This window comes from Berghia stephanieae, chromosome 11 (assembly GCF_034508935.2).
Source record: "Berghia stephanieae isolate SIO BIC M18660-M18661 chromosome 11, UCSD_Bste_1.3, whole genome shotgun sequence".
Classification (NCBI taxonomy): Eukaryota; Metazoa; Mollusca; class Gastropoda; order Nudibranchia; family Aeolidiidae; genus Berghia; species Berghia stephanieae.
This window is the reverse complement of record NC_088370.1, coordinates 17,404,913-17,424,395: the sequence shown is the minus strand read 5'-3', so window position 1 is coordinate 17,424,395 and position 19,483 is coordinate 17,404,913. Positions and strand designations below refer to the sequence as shown.

Below are 19,483 nucleotides of genomic sequence, written 5' to 3'. Positions count from 1 at the left end.
TATAGATGTAAATGTTTATCCTTTTTTTATCACTTTCTCTTTCCAGTGTCCGAGACGACGGTGCCTTTGACATGCAGTCAGCGGCATTCATCAAACTCAATTCCAGCACTATTCTTTTTCTACGAGAAGTCAACAGACACTTGGCTCTACTGTGTATCCTGAGAGACGACTGTGCTGAGCACAGAGGTGAGAGAGAGGCTCTTGTACTGTTCATAGTGCTTTATCACTCTTGCTTTTTTTTTTCACTATCTGTACTAAAATGTCTATATCTAAATAAATAAGCCAAGGTTTTAAAATTTTGGTCTAACATATTTTGACTAGGGGTGTCCAGATAGCCTAGTTGGAAGAGCACCTGCTTCACACCCAAAAGGAATGGGATCGATCACGGTTGATGTTAAAATTGTTAAAATTTTCTGACCTCCCCTCTCCCCTGACCCACTCAGCAGTGATTGAGTTGCTAGATCTTTTAGACCTGGTGGAAAGTACTTTCCAATACACTATGGTCCCAAGGATAGGAAGCTATTGATACTGTCCATTTAGCATTTTTTTAGAAACCCAAGATGAACTCTGGCTCTATGGGCATTAGGGCTCCGAAGGACGGACTAATATTTTAGCTGAATTTTTATGTTTGTGTTTTGTTTTTTTTTGTTTTTCCAGGAATGATAGAGTACAACTTTAAATGCTTCCGGGACGCAATACAAGAGGTATTTGTGCTTCGTAACCAGAAGATGGTTGAGAAAAATGGGCGGAGCATCTTGGAGAAAGCGGCCAATGGAGAGTATACCTCGATCAACGGAGGAAAAGGGAAAGGATTGTCATCACACCTCAACGGGTCTTTACAGGGAGGAAGTGGAAGTGGAGTCGGTGGTGGTGGTGTAGGCGGGGGAGTAGCTGGCCAGGTGAAAGATTGGGAGGGATGAAAGTAATGAATGTTTTGTTGAGTTTGATTGATGACGCGTGAGAGTGACAGAGCGTTTGATATTTGGAGAGTGAATGGTTGACTATAGATGGGTGTGTCTGTTAGTTTTTTTTATGCATTGGCAGGCATACAAATTGTAATGAACAAGAATTTTAAAACAAAAAAATCATAATAATAATAATTATTATTATTATTATTATTATTATTATTATTATTATTATTATTATTATTATTATTATTATTATTATTATTATTATTATTATTTATTGTTATTATTATTATTATTATTATTATTATTATTATTATTAATAATTATCATTATTATTATTATTATTATTATCATTATTATTATTATTATTATTATTATTATTATTATTATTATTATCATCATCATCATCACCATCATCATCGTCATCTTCATTATTATTATTATTATTATTATTATTATTATTATTATTATTATTATTGTTGTTTTTATTATTTTATTCTTTAAAAATTTTATTTTAACTTTTGTTTACTAAAAAAAAAATTCTTTCACTTCAGACCTTCTGCTTACATTCATAAAATCGGTAAATTTTTGCATTTTCCAGAGTTAATTGGTGAAATTTTTTTTTCCTTTTACTCACCAGTTCATATTCTCCTAACAGCTACTCTTAGGACTGATTCTAAAGCATTTTAAATCATCAGTGCTCTTGTTAAAGTGAAATATTGCATTTATTTGATAAGAGTATTAAAAAATTGAAATTTGAGTTTTTGCAAATAAATACATGTTACAGATTTTGTGTTTGTTGTCAGTGGCAAGTCTGAATAGTGAGTCAACTGATTTTGAACTTAACTCTCTCCTTACCAGCCATTTTCAGGATTTCCCCCAAAACTTCACACCCAACTAACACAAAAAAAATATTTTTTTTATCAACAATAGCAGTTAGTTCTTGTGATACATAATTTCTTTAGCAAAACAATCTCTACAACACACTGTTCATTCTCTTTAAATTTTATGATGTACAAAAGAAATTTGAATTTAAAAAATTATTGGTTGTATTGTCATGATTTGTGACGATTTTCCTATAGTTGGTAAGGAGAGGGTTAAAGAAAAATAAATTGAAATGCATGTATTATTAATGAATGCACGAATGCTGAGGACAATCTTGTCAATGATAGCTACCTTTCATTCAACGTCATGTGTGAGAGTGGATGAGATTTGAACAATTTACTCTTTATTATTGGCAAAATACGATTATCATTTCACCAAGGGAGTAGTAACAGTAAAGCGACTTGGGCTGAAACTGAACTTAATCAGAGAAATAGCCAAATAAATTAATGTGTGCGCGGTGGCCTAGGTGCCAGTAGTGAAAAAAAACAAAATGTAATTAACGCAAATATACAAATTAATCCTTCCCTTAGTAAAATAAGTTTAAACTTTCAAAATATCGTAATTGTGGACAAAGTTAAAGGTATATAATTTCAATACAGCAAGTCCCCTGTTAATTAAACATGTCTGGAACAGTAAATATTTCAGTCATGGCGTCATACATAATGTAGTAGGCCAGTCATTTAACTCACTCAACCCGTACACCGACTATATCCTGGGTGGGGATCCTGACCTCCCATAGTCGGCAGGGAGGTACATGCTGTGTCTTCTATCCCCCCAACCCGTTTTCCAATTGTTTCCTGTCATTGTCTTGGAATGAGATTACTTAGTTTTGTCCTGATCCTTGCCGGAGTTCCTTCGCTGGGAGGGAAACAGTCGAATGTATAGTTATAGTTTTGGGAGATGATATTTTTTTCCTTGTAAATTATCTCTCTGTTATGCATTGTATTATGTTTAGTTTACATATTATATTATATGATTGGTAAACATTTGAGTGTATTCCTCTTAGTTGGGACCTGTGCTTGTGTCGTGTCTGGATGAGACTTTTAGGTGATCTCAAACTAAGTACTTTGGCGGTGTGCTCTTGGAATCTACATCTATTCCCTATTTGAACCAGTTCCCCTTTGTCTTACCTTTACTTTTGTACTTTAATTGTAATTCTAGAACTTTTTACTATCCCATTTTCTTCCTTTTTACTGGCGCTGATATGACCTTAATGTGTTGCAAGCGCCGTAAAACCCTTAAAAACGAAAACAAAACAAACCGACTATATCCATGGTTTATCAGGGTTATTTTTACCCCATGCCTATCTATCTTATTTTTATGAGACAAATTATAGGCGTAGTATCAAAGCTAATGTTCTTAATTTTTACATATTAATGATAGTTGAATTAAACTATCTATGCACATGCTCATTTTTTCAATACATTTTTTTCCAATTTTGAAAAGTAGCAAAAATCTCTAGGATTGAATGAGATAATGGCCCTTTTGGGCCGTCGTACAGATGTCATTTCACAATGTCTTGATTCCAGAGTCTTTTGATTAGAAATGGGAATTAAAGCAAAGGCTTTGGTGTCATATTATATGCTTATGGATTGGATACATTCTTTTTGTATTTGAATCATTAGAAATGTTTATATTAAAGCAGAGCAGTGACAGCTTTTATGATTTGGGTATTGAGTTTGTCACATCAAGTTGGAGATATTACCTATTTAACTCGTGGGCTAATTTTGGCTTTATAATATTTGGCGGAACCAATCATGAATTAACAATTTTATTTCATAGATTGAAGAGTAATCTTCCAAAACTCTGTAACTCTGGGGTTTTTTTTTCTCCATTTTTGAGATATTAAGGATTATTTCCCCTGTAATGCCTAATCCGGCCTATCATTTTATCATGATTAGACTTCAAATTCTTACAAATCTAAGAAAATTCTTGTGTCAGTTGATCCTTAAAATAAAGGTTACGTTTCAATTTAGCTCATAGACAGAAAATCTAAAAAAGTAGAAAAATCGACTTAACCTGTCTTGTTTGTAAAAGTATTACTTAAAGAAAAATAAACAGAAAGAATAAGAGCTGTATTTAAAGATAAATCAAATTGCTTGAAAATGCAGGACTTTCGTTTAAAGATAATGAACTGTTTTCTGTAAGACTTAGCATATGTGTAAGGAAATGACCTTTGCAGTTTGTCATGGTCTCAAGTGAGTAAAGAGCTACTCGACTATGCATAAAGATATATGTAGAATGAGGCCCCAGAATTTACTAGTTACTATAAATGAAAAACAATTAACGATTTGTTTACAATGAAATAAAAATAATGATGAAATTTAATTAAAAGAGATAAACAGTGATCGTGGCAGTTACAAATAGAGATATGAATATTTTACGTAACTTATGATAATATGTCAGGTTCATAAGTTTACGTTTCCAGGCAGTTGATGGGCTTGGATGATCTATTCCTCTGATAACAGGATTGGACTCGTAAAATTCCACTTCCAGGCAATTGGTAAGAAGTTATTGTGTAGTCCTTTGACAGCGGGCTTGGGTTTGATCCTTGAAGATTATACAATCAAAGTTAAAAGCTCCGGCGTCTTAATGGTGTAGATATAATATCTACAAAGTCCCAAAAGATAAAAATCTTCCAGTATATATATAGGAATAGAACGACTGGCCGTCCGGCATAGATTGTGGAGAGAAAGTGAGTGTAGAATATTAGACCTATCAGCTTTTATAATAAATGGCTACGTGACAGAATGTAGAACGAAAAGTATTCACTAATTAGAAATTAATTCGAGGGAAGGCTATAAAAGGAAAGACGATCTAATATCAGAAGGTAAAGTTTATCTAAGCCTCCCGAAATATAACTGGAGTGAGATGAATTCAGTTCTTAATAAAATAAAATTTAATAAGATAATTGTGAATAACCTTTACTGTGACACAGTTGTCCCAGGATTATTATGCTTCTTTGACTACCAAATTAAAACAAGGAACCTAAAAAGCTCTACATCTAGATTATAATATATAATAGTCCAAACATACTGATATTTTTGAGTCATGATGCCATTGTGTATCCAGTTTTAGCTATTTGAAATGTTGGCCGCTATGTCTTAGAATATTTCAAAGATCTTTTTTTTTTTTTTGCATGAATCGAATAATCCATGGGTTGATTGGAATCCATGGCGTGACATCCACCTAGTCCGTTGGTTAGTTGGAGGGATTTTCCTTTTTTTTTATTTCTTTTTTTTTTTTTTGATGTTTATTTTCAACTTTACAGATTTACATTTTGATAATGAATAAGACGTGTGTATTATAATTTGTGTCTAATCACTTTATGGATTAAGTTAATTGTTTTTTCCTTTCTCACTTCACCTTTTTTACTGACTTTTCCAGAAGACACGGGTGTTTCCTTTGAAATATAAAAATAGATTAACTATGATAATTATTCCTTTTAATGTTTTTATTCAAATGAATACAGTCAAGCCTGTTCCAATATGTACTGATGTTTTTGAAGTGTAAAAGGGCCTTTTTTTATCTTTTTTTTTTTTCCTTTATTTTCTTTATTTGATTTATTATTACTATTTTTTTTTTAATTGTTATATTTTTATCTTTTGTTTTGTTTTGTTTTGTTTTAAAATGATTAAAAGTAATCAAATTCTAAAAAAGTGATTTGAAAAAAAAAAGGCGGGGGGGTAAATATAGTCAAGACTAAAACAGGCTATTTACAAAATAAGAGAAATGCTGCTTCCTCTTTTAACATCTCGCGTTTTGAACCCTTTTTGGCTATTCTGTTGTACTTGATAAACCACTTTTCTCTCAATTTGGCCTGATTTTATTTCTATTTTTTTTTTTCTTTAGATTAAGTTAACATGACACCTTGCTTGTCAAAAAGTCATAAGAAGGTCTTTGAAGTTTCGGATAATTTTTTTTTTTTTAATTTTTTTTTTTTTACAACTTTGGAGTCTTTGATATTTTTTAAGTAGTTGAATTAAGCACTTTTTGTAACTTTTGTTAATGTTTATCCATGTGAGTATTAGTCCCGGTTCTTAAGTCCATGACTATCTAAGCATGGATAGTAATACTCAGTCTGACTTTGGACGGTTAGTTAGCAGTGCTGTTAACCGTACGTAAAAAAATGTGTATTCAAATGCGTCTTCTTGCGCATTTTTGTTCATTGTGCGCTTTCTGCTAAAGATCTTACGCATTGTTCAATTTCTATAGTTTAAACATTTTGGAAGTCATACACTTTTTTAGTGTACTTAAACACTTTGATTTATTATTATGAACTGGAAGTTCAAGTTGGGAGTTCAATAAAATATTATCTGGCTCAGTCATATATGATTTATATTTTCTGGTTGGGGTCTTCTGACCTTCTTGTGTCTTCTATCCCCCTATATGTTTTCCGAGCTTGCTCTCTGTCATTGTCTTGGAATGGGATTACTTGATTTTGTTCAACCGCTGTCTCGTAGAAAAAGATAGCATGTGCCAACACATTACAATTAATGATAATAATAGTAATAATGCATAATTTCTATAGCACCCTTCTCCACCAAAAGTGCTTGGAAGTGCATATATGCACATGCGATCATATATTTCATTCAATAAAATTACTCACAGACAACTAAAAGGAAGTACTTGTCTTCAAAGAGGCTTTAAAGGAGGACAGAGAGTTACGGTTTCTGGTGTCTCCTGAAAGAACATTCCACACAGAAGGAGCTGAATGTGCGAAAGCACATTGTGAAAATTTTGACTTAGGAATCAAATTACACTAACAGTCGGACATCAGAAAAAATAGATTTTTTGTTTTTGTTTTTGAGGCAAATGATATGTGTAGAAATTCACAAATGTATAGAGTACATATTTGATTACAAGACTTTATCTTTATTCTGTGAAAAATAATATTTAACTTGAACATGAGCTTCAGTTTAATCCACAATGGCAAACGATATGGCTGTTTGGAGTTCCCACCATTTTTAGCAGTGGTGATGGACGTAAAATGATTCATGTTTCACCCAGCTAAATTTTAAAATTGGAACTCTTTCGTAAAATTAATACTAAAATAAAACAAACAAACCCTTAAAGACAAATCTGGCAATGATATGACAAAAAAATTCCCATAAGCGCTAGTCAACATCTTAACTTTTTGTTATTTCCTATTGTAACACCCTGCTTTCAGCCAGTATTATATCGAAGTGAACAACCGAATGGGGTCCCATTGTGGGCAGGAGGTTACATGTTATGTCTTCTATCCCCTTATATGTTTTCCGACTTGCTTTCTTTCTTTATTTTGGAATGAGATCTTGGCCCTGGCTGAGAGGGAAACAGTCAAATGTATAGATGATTTTTTTTGTCTTGTAAATCATCTCTTTGTCATGCAATGTTTTATTATTTTTTTTTTTGGTTTTACATATATAATATGTTTTGTAAACATTTGAGTGTGTTCCTCTCAGTGGGGACTTGTGCTTGTGTCTGGATGAGACTTTTAGGTGATCTCAAACTTAGTATACTGATAGTGTGCGCTTGGAATTTACATCTGTTCCCTATTTAAACCAACTCCCCTTTGTCTTCCTTTTCTTTGGTGCTTTAATTGTAATTCTAGAACATTTTACTATCCCATTTCTTCCTTTTTGCTGATGCTGATATGACCTTAATGTGTTTGCAAGCGCTGTAATACCCTTAAAAACAAAAGAAAAACAATAGAACTTTTTACTATCCCATATTCTTCCTTTTTACCAGCGCTGATATCACCTCAATGTGTTGCATCCGCCGTAAAACATTTAAAACAAACATTGTAAATATTATAAGTGTCACAAGGATGTGAAAATGATTGCCATTATTTTAAAGCCAAATCCTTTATTTGACAAATCATACTGCTTTGATGTAAGTTAATGAATATACAATTCTTTCAATTTTTTGTATTTATTAAACGAGTTATTTTTATCATGCTCAATAACTCAACGAGCTTGCGAGTATGTGTAATTGCACGATAAATATACAGCAAATTTAATAAATACAAATAATTGAAAGGATACGTTTATTCCACCCCTTCAAGTAAGGTTATTAGATATTTTGTAACCAAATTGTTTGGCATTAGTACTTCTATTCACCCTAATTTGTATCTTTCTCCTGCTTGAATGACAATTTGACCCAAAGCTGAAAACGTTGGATTTGTATTCATGCGCACCAAAAGATTATTTATAATTATCAATCAGCTGTCTTTTACACCTAATTTCACACCAATAAAATGTGCGAAAATATTCTGCAATCATTGAATAAATTTTTTATTCAACATGTTCAAAGCATTATTCAACGATTACGTTTTTACTAAAAAATGATAGGGTTTTCCAATGAGAGGGGTGGAATAAAATACAATATTTCATATAAAGATGTGTGCGCGCACATTGCACTTATTGATGTTGACGTTTTAAATTTAATTATAACAATGTAATTCTATGGATTTAATTTATTGTATGAGTTAGTTTGTAATTTTGTTATAAATATATTTTCTGTAAGGCATGTTGATGTGCAACTCATTTAAATGTTTATTCGAATTCATGAGATGATGATAAATGTATTTTTAAATTTTATTTGTGTTTGCGTTGGTGAGGTGGTGTAGCAATCCTGTGTGTATACATGTGGGTATGTTAAAAAAAAAAAAGAGAGAGCGAGTTACTTTGTGAATATGAAAGTATTGTATATTTGAACTTATATATGGTCCACTGCATCAATCTTGTTTTATCTGGATGGGGTCCTTTGACCTCCCAAAGTTGGCAGGAGGTCACTTGCTTATCCCCCTACATCTGTTTTCCAAGTTGCTTTCTGTCTTTGTCTTGGGATGAGATTTGATTACTTGGTTTTGACCTGGCCCTGGCCGGATACCCCAGCTGGGAGAGAAACAGTCAAATGTATAGTTAGAATTTTGGGAGATGATATTTTTTGTCTTGTAAATCATCTCTTTGTTATGCACTGTATTATGTTTTGTTTACATATTATATATGATTACTAAACATTTGAGTGTATCCCTCTTAGTGGGGACCTGTGCTTGTGTTTGAATGAAACTTTTAGGGGATCTCAAATTAAGTACTTTGATAGTGTGCTCTTGGAATCTACATCTGTTTCCTTTTTGAACCAATTCCCCTTTGTCTTACCTTTACTTGGGTGCTTTAATTATAATTCAATAACTTTTTACCATCCCATTTTCTTCCTTTTTACTGGCGCCGATATAACCTTAACGTGTTGCAATGCTTTTCCTTGTAAGTCATCTCTCTGTTAGATTTTTTTTTGTTTTAAGTATATAATGGTTTGTAAATAGTTGAGTGCATTCCTCTTTGTGGGGAAATGTGCTTGTGTCTGATTGAGACTTTAAGGTGATCTCTATTTGAACTCTTCCCTTTTGTCTTACTTCTTGTGTGCTTTGATTGTAGTAATTCTAGTATTTTTTACTATCCCGTTTTCTTTTTTTTTTTACTGGCGCTGATATGACCTAGATGTATTGCAAGCGCCGTAAAACCCTAAAAAAAAAAAACAATAACAAAACAGTTTCTATCATGTATCGTTTTCGAACAATTGCTGTTTGATAAGATCATTGTAAGTTTCTTGTTTCACTTCATTTTGTTAGTATGCATTACACATATTTCTCAGCCCAGTCAATTATATAACTGTAACCCAAATAAATAAATTATTTTTATCGTCCAGGTTCAGAATATTGAATGAAAATCGGTCATATATGTATTTGAAAGCACTTCAAACCATGGAATATGGTTTAGAGCCTTACATTTTTAGTTATTTCGGATTTTTTTCCCCTCTTGGAGTAAGAAAAAAAAATACTCCTAAAAGATATTGGTAAATTATTATTATTATTATTATTATTATTATTATTATTATTATTATTATTATTATTATTGTTATTGTTATTGTTATTGTTATTGTTATTGTTATTGTTATTGTTATTATTATTATTATTATTGTTGTTGTTGTTGTTGTTGTTGTTGTTGTTGTTGTTGTTGTTGTTGTTGTTGTTATTATAGTTGTTGTTATTGATGATGTTGTTGTCGTCATTGTCACATCTTTATCGTCGTTGTCGTCATTTGTATCATTCTCATCATCAGCATTATCATCATCATCATCATCATCATCTTTAATTTCAGATGACAATTATTCGTGTACGATTAAATATTTTCGTTTGTATATTTTGTTTTTATTTTCTTTTTTTTTTGTAATGACATGAATGAAATAAATAAATTATCAAACATTTAATCACCTTTTTGAGTTTTTAAATTTTATTTTGTTTTGTTAATTGTTTTATTTTTGTTTTTTTTTTGTTTGTTTTTAAAGCTTTTGCTTTTAGTTTTAAGTCAAAAATTATTTACCTTATGATTTACGTGCAGTTTTGTGGTCCACTGATCAAGTTCAAGTTCAACATCTTTATCTGCAAAAGGCGGATTGCCCATCACTGAAGATTTTATACAATTATGTGGTGACTTACTCCATTATTGTGTTATTGAGTTGAAAGATAAAGGTTTAAAAGTTGACCAAACTTGTTGATGTGACGTGACACACACTTGCCTTCCAGTGTTTGAATCGGTCGGCTGATCTAAGTTGAGTCATTCCCATATTGGGCAGGGAGGGTCACGTGCTGTGTCTTCTATCTGTCAAAACAAAGCATGGTCCCTGGGTGGGGTTCCTGACCTCCCATAGTGGGATAGGGGAGTACATACTGTGTCTTCTATCGCCTTATATCTGTTTTCCAACATGCTTTCTGTCTTTGTCTTGGAATGAGATTACTTGGTTTTGTCCTGGCCTTGGCCGGAGTCCTAGCTGGGAGGGCAACAGTCAAATGCATAATTTTGGGAGATGATATTTTTTTCCTTGTAAATCATCTCTCTGTTATATATTATTATATTTGTTATTTTGAATTTATAATGTAAGCATTTGAGTGTATTCCTCTTTGTTGGATTTTGTGCTTGGGTGGTTTCCTTTGTGGTTTCCTTTGACCTCTAACGGTGGGCAGGAGGTCAGTTGCTGTGTCTTCTATCTGTCGAAACAAAGCATGGTCTTGGGTGGTTTCCTTTGACGTCTAACTCTAAAGGTGGGCAGGAGGTCACTTGCTTTGTCCTCTATCTCTCTATATCTGTTCTCTGAGTTTCTGTCTTTGTCTTGGAATGAAATCAGATAACTTGGTTTTGTCCTTTCCCTGGTCGGAGTCGAAGTCTTTGGCTTGGAGGGAAAGTCAAGTGTATACTGTAGTTATCGTTTTTGGGAGATGATATTTTCCTCCTTGTAAATGATCTCCCTGTTATGTGTTGTTAGTTATGTTTTCTGCTTTTGATATATTCTGTAAACTTATGAGTGTGTTCCTCTCAGTGAGATCCTGTGCTAAATCTATTCGCTATTTCCTTTGGGGTTCCTGACCTCCAATCGTAGGTAGGGAGGCACTTACTATGTTTTCTTTCTCAGTATAGCTTTTTTTTCCAATTTGCTTTTTGTCCTTGTCTTGGAATGAGATTACTTGGTTTTGTCCTGGTCCTGGCCGGAGTCTTTGGCTGGGAGGGTAACAGTCAAATGCATCGTTATTGTTTTGAGAGATGGTTTTTTTTTTTTGTATTTTAAATCATCTCTGTTATGCACTGTAATATGTTTTGTTTACATATTGTATATAATATTATATGTGCTTGTGTCGGGATGAGACATTTAGGTAATCTCAAACTAAGTACACTGATAGTGTGATCTTGGAATCTACATCTGTTTCCTATTTGAACTAAATTCCCCTTTGTCTTACCTTTTCTTGGGCGCTTTAATTGCAATTCTAATTTTTTTTACAATCCCTCTATAGCTGTTTTCCACCATGCTTTCTGTCTTTGTCTTGGAATGAGATAACTTGGTTTTGTCCTGGCCCTGGCCAGATACCCTAGCTGGGAGGGAAACAGTCAAATGTATAGTTAGAGTTTAGTGAGATGGGGTTTTTTTTGTCTTGTAAATCATCTCTCTGTTCTAGGATTTATTTGTAAACATGTATGCTCTTGATCTGATTAAGCCAGTTGACAAAAGGCAGCAGCTCCTTGTGGTTTTCACACTATTATGTTATGACGATCGACCAAATCAGCAAAGTCCGGCCCGCATTCATGCATCTTTGCGAACCCACCCGGTAGCATCGTCACAACACACCGTTCAACTTGATGCTCTGCCGATACGGGTTCTGGCCCACATCGGGTACATGTAGGACAGGTGGAAAGTCCCCACTGATGAAGCGCACTTGCTGTGAGGTAGCTCCTCGACCGAAGCCGATTCGCAGCCACCCAGTTTCTCATCTTACTGGTATCAAAGCCTGGCAATTTCTCACCAAGCTTAGAGGAGTGAAGTCCCAAAATGCGAATAGGCAGGCCCAAAGAAACCTGGAGAAGATCCATGGATAAAGAGCTTCATGAGGCTGGTCTGGGTGGGGTTCCTGACCTCCCATATTGGGCAGGGGGTTACATACTGTGTCTTCTATCCCCTTATACCTGTTTTCCAACATGCCTTCTGTCTTTGTCTTGGAATGAGATTACTTGGTATTGTCCTGGCCGTGGACGGAGTCCTAGCTGGGAGAGAAACAGTCAAATGCATTTTATTGTTTTGAGAGATGATATTTTTTTCCATGTAAATCATCTCTCTGTTATGTATTATTATATTTGTTATTTTGAATGTATAATCAAGCATTTGAGTGTATTCCTCTTTGTTGGATTTTGTGCTTGTGTCCGGATGAGACTTATAGGTGATCTCAAACTAAGTACATTGGTGGTGTGCTCTTGGAATCTACATTTGATACCTATTTGTCTCCAGTTCCCATATGTCTTACTTTTACTTGGGGGCTTTAATTGCAATTCTAGAACATTTTACTATCCAATTTGTCTTTTTACTGGCGCTGATATAACCTAAATGTGTTGCAAGCGCGTAAAACCCTTAAAAACAAACAACACCATCAAGAGGCTGGTCTAACCTGGGACTATATCGGTGTCCATGCATTCGACAAACACGAATGGAAGTCTTTAGTAGATGCCTTATGCAACCCACGGATCGATGAGGTAAGTATAATGAAACAATAATATATGCATTCCTTATGATATGCATGCATCAGATTAAATTTGATTCAACTAAATTCCATTGGTTTTTATTCAAAAGCTTTTAGTTGTGTGATATCATTTTGTGGTAACATAAACGACGGAAGCGTAGATAGGAAATGAAGCCAAGACAATAACATTGATGATGATGATGATGATGATCCAAGACAATAACATTGATGATGATGATGATGATGATGATGATAATAATAGTAATGGTGATGAGGATGATAATGATAATGATAATAATAATAATAATAATAATAATAATAATAATAATAATAATAATAATAATAATAATAATAATGACGATGATGATGATGATGGAAAGATGTTGATGATGATGGAATGATGATGAAGATGATGATGCTGATAATGCCTGTAATAATAATAATAATAATAATAATAATAATAATAATAATAATAATAATAATATTGATTATGCCGAAATTACTATCATCACAGATAAGCAAACATTTGATTACCAAAAAAACACAAAATATGTGCTTGTTTTAACAAAAGAAACAAAAGAGAAATCGATATCCATGAAAAAGACTTCGCTCTTGATTATGACATCACCAAAGTGGTCATTAATCTATTTCCAGTTCCTGTTTCTTCAGTCAGATCCTCCCACAGTGACGTTCAACTGTGCATTGGTTCCTGCAGATACACTCAAACCGTTCGATCCTGCTGAGACGTTTAACTCTGGGCCGTCACCTCCAGACACATCAAGTCCTGCAGACATCTTCAACTGCGGTTTCTTTGCAGACATTTTAAATCCGCCCGTTTCAGCAGAAATTTCAACATCTGTGTCAGGGAGACCATTGGTATCCACATCCATTTTGATTTTTCCTTTTTTAAACAGTTTGGAAAAAGGGCTGCAACCACACCCATCGACAACTGGCACGGAGGGCAACTCGGCGTCAAGATTCAAATCTGCAGAGATTTCGAGTCCTTCACCATTCCCTATTGTTAGGTCATTGTCATCTGATCCTGCGGAAATTTTCACATTTGGACCTTTGTTTGTAGATAAACTAAGGCCGTCCGACCCTGCAGATATTTTTACATTGGGGATCTTATTGGTAGATACACTTAGACCGTCGGATCCCGCAGATATTTCTATCTGTGCGTCATCACTGAAAAAAAAATTGATAGTCAATAGGTAGAAGGCAGAATGAAACATTGTCATAAGATAATATCGTCGCCTAGTAATTCCACGAAGGCATCTAGATAATTCGTCAAATAAGATGTCTGGTGTCAACAGGAATCAACCATGTTGTCCAAGTGAGCAAATGTGGGGTTAATAATCTTGCCCAATGAAAAAAAAACGAAAGTGCCTCGGAAACGGGGCTCGAACCCGGGACCTTCCGGGTCACAGTACAATGCCTTAACCACTCGCATTGGCTAGAAAAGCTTTTAATTAAAATATCGTCGAATGAGATGACCTACAATTAATTGATTTTATAATTGTCAACAAAAATATTCTATTGTTTCATAAAAGAAAACAAAGAAAATAAAGAATAGACTCATGGGGCTGGAGATTAACCCGGTTTCTATAGCGTGAAACGGACAATAGCAATTGGTTGCTACCCTTTTGGATAGGATACTAGTCTATAGCAAATGACTCCGCTAGATCTAACAGACCCAGCTAACACGCTTACTGCTTGGTGGACAAGAGAGGTGGGGGGGGGGGGGCGGGGAAAAAAAAACTCGACTGCACCCGGGATCGATCTTGGTCCCTTTGCGTTTAAATCGAGTGCCCTACCAACTGAACTATCGGAACTCCCACTCTGTTATGAAAAGAAAGAAATCAAATAAACAAACAAACAAACAACGGAAAACCTGATATTTACACTGCCAATATCTCAATTTCATTTAGAAAAGAGCCAAGTTCAAATTGCATTGGATTAAATGGAATTATATTGTCAAGAGTTCTAGCGAACATTTCCGTTAAGCAAGATGAAAAACATCCTATCGATCTGTCTTTGCAATGGAGTGGCCTTGAGCAAGTCACCTCGCCCTAGCTCAATTTACGACAAGCATCAACTTTTCCAAAACTCTTTAATATGGCATTTCATTTTTAAAAATTAAAGTTCGATTCAATTAAAGAATTTTTGACAAGTTAGGCCAATCTCGATTGATCCACTTTTTGATTTAAAGTGTGTTTATTTATTTATTTATTTATTTATTTATTTATTTATTTATTTATTTATTTATATATATTTATTTATTTATTTGTTTTTAGCGTGCTATCCAAAATTGTAAGCAAGCATTTGGTATTGTCTGTTTCACGCTATAGAAACCGGGATGAACTCTGGCCTGATGGGCCTAATGGCTCTGACGGATTAAGATGTGAAATTTTAGTCTTCTTTTTTTTTCATTTGAAGCAAATAAATCAATAAAATATAAAATAAAATTCCCTTTATTCATCCCATTGGAGAAATTTGTCTCTAGGGTCTATTCCAGGGGAAGACTGAAATAACCCAGACGTCAGCCGCAGTGATGCGCCGCAAATTGAGCTAGGACGAGGTGACTTGCTCAAGGCCACACAGCGCAGCGTCGGGTGATCGAACTCGGCACCTTTCTGGTACGAAGCAAAGACGCTGCCCTCCTTGAAGTGTGTCTAAGGCCCTGAATAAAATATAAGTGTAACCAATGTCTGTCTCATTTTCACTATATTTCAATTTAGTTTGGCATTGCGGTGGCTATATGGTCTAGTGGTATGACACTCGCTTTCGGATCGGAAGGTCCTGAGTTAGAGCCTCGTTCGGCGCATAGTTAAAGTCTTGGAAATGGCTCTTTACTCACATTCTCTCACCGTACTCAGGTGTATAATGAGTATGAGTTAACCTAGCCGTTGACAGCTTTGACCAACAGCAACACGTAACATGTAGAAAAAGACATGATTTGACCATTTTTTTTCCCGACAGTCATATCGTGTCATGTCTCGTTCTACATGTTATGTGTTGCTGTTGGTAAGGGACTCTTTGTAAAGCGTTTTGAGCACGTTTAGTGGATATTGCTCTATATAAAAAGCTCAATTTGTTTGTTTGAAATCAATCTCCCCGATATTATACCGTTTTGAAGTGATTGATCACAATGATGGAAATTGAGGAATTTCGGTATTACGATTTGACAGAGTGACAGGGTGTCAGGGGGTCTGAGGTGCAATCCTCATGTCGAGGCAGGCTGATTTTCGTGGATGATTTTTTTTTCTTGTATTTTTCTTTCTGTTTTTTTTTCTTCTATTATTGTGTCATACACAACTTTTCAAATTTTATTTTTGTGCGGCTATGTGGTCTAGTGGTATGATCGGAAGGTTCTTGGTTCGAGCCTCGCTCGGCGCGTAGTTGAGTCCTTGGACAGGGCTCTTTACTCACATTCTCTCACCATACTCATGTGTAAAATGAGTACCTGCCGTTAACAGCGATGTCTCTATCCGACAAATAGTGTAATATCGCCTAAATGGCGTCATGTCTCTTCCTACTTATTAAGTGTTGCTGTTGGTCAGGGATACCTTGTAAAGCGCTTTGAGATCGTTTAGTTGATATTGCGGGATATAAAAAAAAAGTTCAAAAAAGCTCAAAACCTTTAATGATATCAATAGCTGCAGTGTATGTAGATATAATATGGTTTCAATATTATGAAAATATAATGGTAAAAAGTTAGTGCTTTAACAATGATTTAAAACTCAATAGATTTTGCTTTTATTTTCCTTCTGGACAGGATATTCCACACAAGGGGCCCAGGGTGGGTAAATTACTGGCGTCATAAAATTTATAATTATAAACATTTCTAAGAGTAAGCTTCGTTTTGTCAGTCGAGGATCGTAAATTCCTATAATGTGGATATATATATATATATATATATATATATATATATATATATATATATATATATATATATTATTTCTAACATGCTTTTAATGTAGTCAGGTGCATCATCATCATCATCTGTTGAGCGTTTTAGACTCATATTAGTGGTTATTGCATTGTTTAAAATCATGTCTTTCTTTGGCATTTTTCGTTTCCAAGTGATGGGGTTGTGATGACGTTACATATATTATGCAGGTCTGACATCCGAACCCACGTATGGGCCTAGTTTAACATTAGTTTAATGGATAATATTTTGCGTCATTTTTTAATTTTTTAAAAATATTTTTCATTTTTTATTTATTTATTTTTTTTTTGGGGGGGGGTGGGGATTTCCATTACAACTATGAGCCCAAAAGGTTTTCGGTTTTCAGACCTGCAAATAAGTGCTCGTCGGGTTGTGACTATCATAATGTTTATCAAGATTTTCATACCTTTTCTTATCTTTATCTTGGTTCTCGCCTGCGGGCATTTTGATTTATCTGTCAGAAATGGAAAAGGAAAAAAAAAACATTCAGATTCAATCAATGATAACTAATTTGTGTGGGCGCAGGATAAATATTTGATAGATAGATAGATAAATCTTATTATTCCACCTCTCTCATTGGAAAACCCAATCATTTCTTTGTTAATACGTAATCGTTGAATAATGCTTTGAACGTGCTGAATAAAAGTCTTATTCTACCATTGCAAAATATTTTCGAACATTTTATTGGTGTGAAATTAGGTGTAAAAGGCAGCTGATTGGTAATTAAAAACAATCTTTTTGTGCGCATGAATACAACAAATCCAACGTTTTTTAGTTTTGGGTCAAATATTGTCATTCAAGCAGAAGGAGAAAGACACAAATTATGGTGAATCGACGTACTACTACCATACCATTGGTCACAAATTATATAATAATCTTACTTGGAGGGGGTGGAGTAAACAAACGTATTCTGTCATTTGTTGTATTTATTAAACTCGTTATATTTTTGTCGTGCATAAACACATACTCGCAAGCTCGTTGTGTTATTGGGCACGATAAATATAACTCGTTTAATAAATACAAAGAGATGAAAGAATCGTATATCATTCCACTTCCCCCCCCCCCCCCTATATAGTAACGGGTAATGATAATAAATAATATCAAGTTTTCAATAATAGTTTGTGACGTCATATAGCAATGACTATCCCGCACAAATCTTTGGGCCTCTTTTTCGCTCACGAAGTGCCCGAATTTGCGACAAAATATGGGACGAAGCCGCTTCGTATATTCTATTTTAAAAAATTAATTACGACGCTGTTTATCGATGAATATGACTGAAAGTTGGCACACAGTTAGAAAAAAGGTCATTTTAGATTATGTCAAGCGACAAAACTCGCGCGACCGTTAAAAATAGATTTTTATTCTTTGGAGTAAAATATTTCTAAAACTACCGGGCGTGGAGGTTTTGTCGCTGACAAGGTAATACATGAACATTTCTTCTTTTTGGTTGTAAAATTTCATATGAATATGACGAGTACTTTTCCCGTATTTTACAAAACACCATCCTAATTTGCTCTTCAAATTTCAATCTTTTAATACACTTATTACGCAAGATACAACCAAAGGTCGAAAAAAATGCCGAAAAAGCGTCCCATATTTTCGCGTTTTTTTCCTCTTTGCGGGTCATCCAAATAAATGACACCTTTGAAACTGCATAACTTGTTTATTTATGAATGGATTTTCAAAATTCAAAAACATTTTTACTAAGTGGAGATAGGGCTTTGATTTTAGACAAAATTTTTCCTCAAAAAGAGAAAAAAAAAACATTTTTCATAGTCCTTGCTACGTCATATTATTGTAAATCGTTAAATTTCACTAAACGTGTGATTCTTTGAAAATAAATGATATTATTTAAGTATTTTTGAACATGTCTTTTATTCAAAGATGACGAAATAGGAATCGATTGAGGGCTAGAATAAATGATTTCTTGCGCTCCCGCGCACTCGCAAAATCGTGCAGCGGTTGGGAGAACACGTCCGGAATTCCCAAAAGGCAAGAGTGGAAGAATCGTATATGTGACCCAAACCCATACAAACTCAACACAAGGCTGATATTTCTGGCTATGAATTCAATTTTCAATATCATCTTAGCCATCCCGACTTAATACCGTTTTGAGGCGAAGGGTCACATATTATGCTCAAGTTTTTTTTTTGTTTTTTTTTTTTTACTAGTGTCTGTTGCTTGATTTTTATCTGTATTAACTGTTCCTTAATCGACATTATAAAAGGAAATAAACAATAATAACGCAATGCTAAAAGCTCTTGTGATGTTTCACACAGAAAAGTGCTTTCGATTAGGCCTAAATTAGATCATGCTACCCATTCACAACAGAATGAATCACTAGGGATTCATCTAAAAAGTCAAAAGAATGCAGTTTCTAAGCCCGATCGATTCTTAAGTCGAACTGACGCCCTACAAACTGTAGCTACTAATACCTCCCGCCCAATAGATACATGAATAAATAAATAAATAAATAAATAAATAAATAAATAAATAAATAAATAAATAAATAAATAAATAAATAAATAAATAAATAAATAAATAAATAAATAAATAAATAAAGTAAAATAAAATTCCCTTTATTTATCCCATAAGGGAAATTTTTCTCCGTGATCTATCTCAAGGAAAGACTGGAAGAAAAAAAAAAACAGGCATGAGCCGCAGTGCAGCGCCGCAAATTGAGCTTGGGGTGAGATGACT

At 34.1% G+C, this 19,483-nt stretch overlaps 2 protein-coding genes across 3 annotated transcripts in view; one reads left to right on the top strand and one right to left on the bottom strand.

The window, feature by feature from the left end:
- Positions 1–1,090, top strand: part of LOC144956719 (uncharacterized) — a 31,026-nt gene extending 29,936 nt beyond the window's left edge. The window contains exons 8-9 of one of the 2 annotated variants that reach the window (XM_078887396.1): positions 47–186; positions 658–1,090. In XM_078887396.1, the coding sequence (XP_078743522.1) occupies positions 47–186; positions 658–920 (403 nt within the window). In that variant the 3' untranslated portion in view covers positions 921–1,090. The remainder of the gene's footprint in view (positions 1–46; positions 187–657) is intronic. The other variant, XM_078887395.1, reaches the window with a different exon arrangement.
- An 11,816-nt stretch (positions 1,091–12,906) lies between these two features.
- The window catches only part of LOC144957278 (uncharacterized), a 10,639-nt gene continuing 4,062 nt past the window's right edge, over positions 12,907–19,483 (bottom strand). Inside the window, exons 2-3 of the mRNA XM_078888375.1 lie at positions 17,190–17,237; positions 12,907–14,019 (exon numbers count right to left, since the gene is read on the bottom strand). Coding sequence (XP_078744501.1) covers positions 13,500–14,019; positions 17,190–17,227 — 558 coding nt within the window. The 5' untranslated portion in view covers positions 17,228–17,237 and the 3' untranslated portion in view covers positions 12,907–13,499. The remainder of the gene's footprint in view (positions 14,020–17,189; positions 17,238–19,483) is intronic.